This window comes from Triticum aestivum, chromosome 1D (genome assembly GCF_018294505.1).
Source record: "Triticum aestivum cultivar Chinese Spring chromosome 1D, IWGSC CS RefSeq v2.1, whole genome shotgun sequence".
NCBI classification, from domain to species: Eukaryota; Viridiplantae; Streptophyta; class Magnoliopsida; order Poales; family Poaceae; genus Triticum; species Triticum aestivum.
Window position 1 is genome coordinate 395,740,551 of NC_057796.1, and position 6,475 is coordinate 395,747,025.

At 46.9% G+C, this 6,475-nt stretch overlaps 1 protein-coding gene and 2 non-coding genes across 3 annotated transcripts; 2 read left to right on the forward strand and 1 right to left on the reverse strand.

The window, feature by feature from the left end:
- Positions 1 to 508: 508 nt before the first annotated feature.
- Positions 509 to 3,068, reverse strand: LOC123182338 (uncharacterized). The gene is made up of 2 exons (XM_044594862.1): positions 2,634 to 3,068; positions 509 to 2,141 (listed from the first exon to the last, which is right to left on the reverse strand). The coding sequence occupies exons 1-2, from the start codon at positions 2,676 to 2,678 to the stop codon at positions 891 to 893; spliced, it is 1,296 nt and encodes a 431-aa protein (XP_044450797.1). The 5' UTR covers positions 2,679 to 3,068; the 3' UTR covers positions 509 to 890.
- Positions 3,069 to 5,943: 2,875 nt separating this feature from the next.
- On the forward strand, positions 5,944 to 6,017 carry TRNAP-UGG (transfer RNA proline (anticodon UGG)). Its single transcript has one exon. It is a non-coding gene; the product is annotated as a tRNA-Pro (tRNA).
- A 139-nt stretch (positions 6,018 to 6,156) lies between these two features.
- TRNAW-CCA (transfer RNA tryptophan (anticodon CCA)) lies at positions 6,157 to 6,230 on the forward strand. The gene has a single exon. It is a non-coding gene; the product is annotated as a tRNA-Trp (tRNA).
- Positions 6,231 to 6,475: the final 245 nt, after the last annotated feature.

The following is a 6,475-nucleotide window of genomic DNA, read 5'->3' on the forward strand; positions in this document are numbered from 1 at the left end:
ATAAGGGCGGTTTGGGGTGCTCGGGATGTATGTGCTCTCAGGTGGGGTGTAGTGGAGGTGGTTGGATCAACAGATGAAGAAAGAAGGCAAACATTTGGAGGAAGAACAACGGCAAGCGAGTTTTAATAAAGTCAACATTTCTGATATTGTGCGAGAATTTCTTAAGCGCATCAAATAGATCTTAATTTGTAACCGATTTTTAATTGGATCATCATTCTATATAGTATGCATTGTCAAATTGCCTTTTTGTTATCAATTTACATTGCAAGGGAAGTGGTTTAAACTCTTATCCGATTGTGATCGTGCTATCTTTTCTTTACATGTGAAATTGTACAAAATAATTGTTTACATAACTCCCGTAAAATATTTGAAAAGCCCGTGGCAACGCACGGGCATTCTACTAGTATATATAGGGAGTAAGAGTTATGACATCTCCAACCAAAATAACAATGCATGCCTATTCATTCACAGCTGAGCGTTACATGTACAAGCACCAACTGTTACCAACTGCAAACAAACCCGAATTGGAAGTTTGCATTGATCCAGAAAAGGTTTAGTTACAAATGAACAATGTATAGATCAGTATCCAACAAATGGTTCAGCCCATTACCTGCAACAAAACAACATACGAGGACACACATGAAGCAGCCCCCCAGCCAAAACTGTTTTTCGATCTACTGGTGCCTCCCGTTCCCCATTCCATTTTCTTAACTAGAGCAGCAACACCCACTCACACTGGCTTACCCATGGGCGCGGTCTTTTGCCTGCTAGTAGAACAGTTTGCAGCACGTTATCTATGTTTTTGTGTGCCCTAGTGGCCTACTCAATGGAAGCAGAGGACTAAGTTGCAGAGAGGGAATAATGTTCAGTCCCCAATCTGGGTCAACATATCAGTGAATCCACCCCGTAGGAGGGAACTTGCGCGACCGTGGCCCGATTGCTTGGCTGCCGACCGGCGGCCACGGCTCAACTTGGGCCTCCGGCAGAGTGAACCTTCCCATGTCACCACGCAGGAAGCATTCTTGGTCCTCGACGCCACGGTCGTCGTAGAAGAAAATGGACACTCCAGTGCGAAACTTGTCGTCGAGATCCTCAAAATCACTGGCATTGAAGATCCTGGAGCAACCACGCCCAATGAATATGAGCTTGGCCTGAAGGAAAAACTCATGGTCCGACTTGGAGCTGGGATCTAGCTCATGCCAGTGGAGACGGGGCTCCACATCCTCAGGGTACTCTGGACCGTCAGGTTCATCAACCTCGCTTAGCCTGAACACGCGCACAGAGGAAGTGGGCTGCGTAGGCTCATCTTGATACTTGAGCACCATGAGGAAAGGATTATCCTCCTCCATACCTCCAAGATTAACCAAATACCGCTGGACTGTCAAGTTCTCCGGGTGTTCCTCATCATATATCTCCCAATCCTTCTCGACATAAATCTCCAGACGGGGTGGGACTCCCTCACGGTTGGGATGAGCTCCAATTCTCTCCATGTTCTCATAAGAGTTGAGGAAGTAAAAGCTGCCATTGGAGTATACCACATCGTGTATATCCAGACTCTGCGATCGGATGAGATCCCAGTCAATGCCCGTCCAGTGCTCCTTGGACGGGTCCCATAGTGCAATGCCAGATAACTCACTGCCCTCGATCCTTGCAATCGCGCCGATGGTGTAGTTGTATGGTGGGTCCAGAACTGGCGACCCTGATAGAGCAGCTGCCTCAACTCGGATATATCGTGCATCCCCGTCCACCATTGTCGTCGTTGGCATCGGAATGCTGACGCCGGAGAATATGTTGAACAGCCTGTTCTCCAGTGGTTTATCAAGAGCGAGGACGAACCACCCCCCTTCGTAGGATCCACAGAAACTTGCTCTCTGCTTGATGTCTGGTGGGAGTCCGAGGCGCCGGGTGTTCCCTCCCTGTGTTACGTGGACCAGAGGGTGCTCTGGAGAAGCCGGTAGCACCAAGGACGGGAGCAGTGGAGGAAGACGAGGAGGGTGTTGTTTGATGAACCCGTGCCATTTCTTGTTGACCACGGAGAAACGGAGACGATCTACCGGACATGGCAGGCGGGAGAGCACAACGGGAAGCAGCTCGCGGGGAATGTCTGCCCATCCCGCTGTGAGGCCGACGGTGTCCGTGCTCTGCACCAAGCAAATAGTAGTAGTATATGGATCAGAAATCAGCAAATAATTCGAATCAGATGCTCGTACGAAGTATTTGGGACAGGAAATAATTCGAATCAGATGCTCGTACAAGTATTTGGATCAGCGAATAAATTCGAATCCGTTGCTCGCACAAGTATTTGGATCATCAGCAAATAAATTCGAATCCGATGCTCGTACAAGTATTTGGATCATCAGCAAATAAACTCGAACCCGATGCTTGTACAAGTATTTGGATCAGCAAATAATTCGAATCCGATGGCTCGCACAAGTATTTGGGTCAGCAAATAATTCGAATCCGGTGCTCGTACAAGTATTTGGATCAGCAAATAACTGGAATCAGACGCTCGCTCTCGCTCCTAGAGAATTCGGATCAGACGCTCGAATTCGAATGAGACGCTCGCTCTCGCTCCTCCTAGAGAATTCGAATGAGACGCTCCTAGAAAGAGAGAAGAGAGGAGGAAGACTCACATCATCAGCCGAACGAGCGCGCTTGCTCCCCTCTTCTGGATCCATCTCCAACTCGGCCGCGACCCCTTTCTCACGAGGCCCGCGAGGCAGGATGGGTGTCAGAATATATAGGGAAGAGACGGGGCGGGCTGCTGGCCTGGCCAGGAGCCGGGAGGGGATGTGAGGGGAGGGAAACGAATTCGGTCGATTCGAACTGGACTTCTCTTTTTGCTTCCATTCTGTTAGGAACTATACTGGAGTAATTAATTAGGTAGGGTTAATGTCGGTTGCGGCAACCACCTCTTGTAAGCGCCGTCTAATCACAATTAATGAGACAACTGTTCAATCACTTGCTTTCCCTTCTAAACTCCAAGAGAGGGTTTCAAAAAAAAAAAATCCAAAACAGGAAAATCAAGAGGGGAAGAAGAAATGAATCGGAGACTCGAGGCGCATGGCTACACGAACAGAATCTTGCCTGGACGCTGGACGACGGAGGAAGGCATCGCCTGGCTTCACTCCCGCACTGGACCAAGACGCCGGCTGCAGCGGCTTCGTCCCGGCCGGCGCCGCCGAATCACACGCGCCCGATCCCTCTCGCCGGAGCAGGGCGCGCGGCACGAGACGACCACATCAGCGGCCTCTGGCGCACGGCGAGCAGGCCCTCCCGGCCGGCAGCGGCCGTCTTTTCCTCAGGACACACGGGAGAAAGATTGGGGATTCTTATCCATTCGGCTATTTATTGATTTAGCCCTCTAACTTTGTGTTAATTCCGCCAAAGTCCATGTGTTTCTATATGGAAAACGTTTACATCTGGCACGCCATACGAACTTTGCGTCGGTCGCGTGGATCGCTCTCATACGCCACGCGCACCCACCAACGACAAGGCGCCACCCGTCCTTGCGGGCCCACGCATATCCCTTCCCTCCTCTTATCTTCTTCCTGCTCTCGCTAATCCTCTCTTCCCGATGCGCGCCGACATGGCTGCACTTCTTTCTCCCTCGACGCTCGTCACCATGGTCGTGCACTCTCCTCCACTTCCCTGATGCTCATCGACATGGCCTCCTCCTCCTTCTCCTCCGCCATGGATGTGCCTTCCCGATGCGTGCCGACATGGCCGCACGCCTCCCCCTCTCTCCCTCGACGCTTGTCGCCATGGCCGCACACTCTCCTCCACTTCCCTGATGCTCGCCGCCAGGGCCTCCCTCCTCCTCCGTCATGGATGTGCCTCCCCCACACCTTCGTGTTGGGGAACGTAGTATTTCAAAAATTTTACCTACGATCACGCAAGATCTATCTAGGAGATGCATAGCAACGAGCGGGGAGAGTGTGTCAACGTACCCTCGTAGACCGTAAGCGGAAGCGTTTAGTTACGCGGTTGATGTAGTCGAACGTCTTCGCGATCCAACCGATCCAAGCATCGAACGTACGGCACCTCCGCGTTCAGCACACGTTCAGCTCGATGACGTCCCTCGAACTCTTGATCCAGTTGAGGCCGAGGGAGATTTCTGCCAGCACGACGACGTGGCGACGGTGATGATGAAGTTACCGGCGCAGGGCTTCGCCTAAGCACTACGACGATATGACCGAGGTGTGTAATTGTGGAGGAGGGCACCGCACACGGTTAAGAGAAACTTGTGTGTTTTAGGGTGCCCCCTACCCCCGTATATAAAGGAGGGGAGGGGGAGGCTGGCCGGCCCTGTAGGGCACACCAGGAGGAGGGAGTCCTACTAGGACTCCAAGTCCTAGTAGGATTCCACCTGGAGGAAAGGGGGAAGAAGGAAGGGAGAGGGGGAAGGGAAGGAAAGGGGGCGCCGCCCCCTTCCCCTAGTCCAATTCGGACCCAAGGGAGGGGGGGTGGCCAGCCCCTTGTGGCCCTTCCTCTCTCCCCACTTAAGGCCCATTAAGGCCCATTGGTTCCCCTGGGGGTTCCAATAACCCTCCGGCACTCCGATAATTATCCGGTACCTCCCGGAACTCATCCGGTGTCCGAATAATATCATCCAATATATCAATCTTTATGTCTCGACCATTTCGAGACTCCTCGTCATGTCCGTGATCTCATCCGGAACTCCGAACAAACTTTTGTTCATCAAACCACATCTTTCTGTTGTATTCTATACTATGTTTTCTTTATATATTAAATATGAAGTTCTTACTCTTTCTGTTGTTTGGAAAGATCGAACACACGATGTTCCTATTTCTTTATTTCGTGATGAGTCGTATGCTTGCGACAATAACGACAAAATTTTTTGAATTCTAATTGTCCGGGTGTATTGTGGCGATTCTTTTGAGTACTATATCTAGAAATCCCCGTCGATTCCTCATTGGCACCTTTTCGAACACAACTGATGCATTCCAAAATAACTCTGATTCTAACATCTTTTCCCTTGGCCATGAACCTCCTTTTCTTTTTGGATTGACTTAACTTAATTATTCTACTTATTCTTTTATTCTTCTATTTTGAATCCGAAGAAGAAGAATAAAATTCATTAGAATAATTTTTTTTTATTCTTAAATTAAGTAATAAAAAATAGAGAAATAATTAAAGAATACAATCCTTGTCGAATTAGCAAAGATTTTGGTTCGAAATCCTTTCATTTAATTAGCCAGCCCCGCCTTTTCTATGCTCTGATTTCTGAGGCCTTATTTAGCTTGGGTACCCCTTTAAATTGAATTTCTATTTTCAAAAATGGGGTTTACCAAATTTTTAATGACTCTGAGGTTCAACCCAATCCATCTTTTCTTTCTTTTTCCTTCCGATACTAAAAAAAGATTGAAAAGGATCAAATTTTGTCATATCACGAAGAAATCTATCCCTTCCATAGCAATAACTAGAATTAAAAAAAAGGGAATGACAAAGCATCTGGGAATAAACGATTAATTTCTATCAATAAACCTGCTAAAGCACCAAACCATAGAGTACTTAGCACGGGTGCTACAGAGAGATATGTTTTTATATCCCGCATTGAAAATCCTCCTTCCTTGTTGGAATACATATATGATCATAAACTCTTGCCCAAGATTGTTATGCTATATATAAAATGAACCATATCGACGAAATTTTCCTATCCCTAAAAAAGAAAAAGATGACCCCTTCTTCCTATATATTACCAAGGAAAAGTAATCCTTCTTTTATAGGCGAAATTATATTGGATTTTATATGTATATAATTCCTTAATTATATGAGACCAAAAAGAAGAAATGACACGAGGGTTCTATATATAGATAGAGAAAGAAAGAAGAAGAAAATAGAAAGAACAAGAAAATTATGATGTGGAAAAGAAGACAGGAATTGTGTACAATGGCATTGTACAACAATTTAATTTGGAAAAGGGATGTAGCGCAGCTTGGTAGCGCGTTTGTTTTGGGTACAAAATGTCACAGGTTCAAATCCTGTCATCCCTACCTATTACTTCTTTCTTCTTTATAGGCAGTAGCGACGAGATCAATTAAAGTAAAGTGGGTATAACTTGAATTTGTGGAGACTATACGTACGTGAGATACATTAGGAATAGAAAAAGATTTTCTTTTTGAATGAATGAAAGCGCTCTTAGTTCAGTTCGGTAGAACGCGGGTCTCCAAAACCCGATGTCGTAGGTTCAAATCCTACAGAGCGTGATTCCATCTATCTTATGTCGAAGCAGAGTAAAATAACTTAACAAAATTGAATTGTAACTCCAATTTCAATTTGACCTCCTCTCTGGTCTGGAGGAGGTCAATCAAAAAAAAATGACTCAATCAAAGATCCAACTGATCCCCACGCCTGTATTGCAAATACGCAGTCACGAATAATCCCGCTAAAGTAATAGGAATTAGGCCTAAGACGATTCCAAATAGAAAAACTTCAATCATTTCGATTTGTT

Coding starts and splice junctions, on each gene's coding strand:
- LOC123182338 (XM_044594862.1), bottom strand. CDS start 2,678: ATGGATCCAGAAGAGGGGAGCAAGCGCGCTCGTTCGGCTGATGAT. Junction 2,142..2,633: donor GCGCTCGTTCGGCTGATGAT/GTGAGTCTTCCT, acceptor TGCTTGGTGCAG/AGCACGGACACCGTCGGCCT.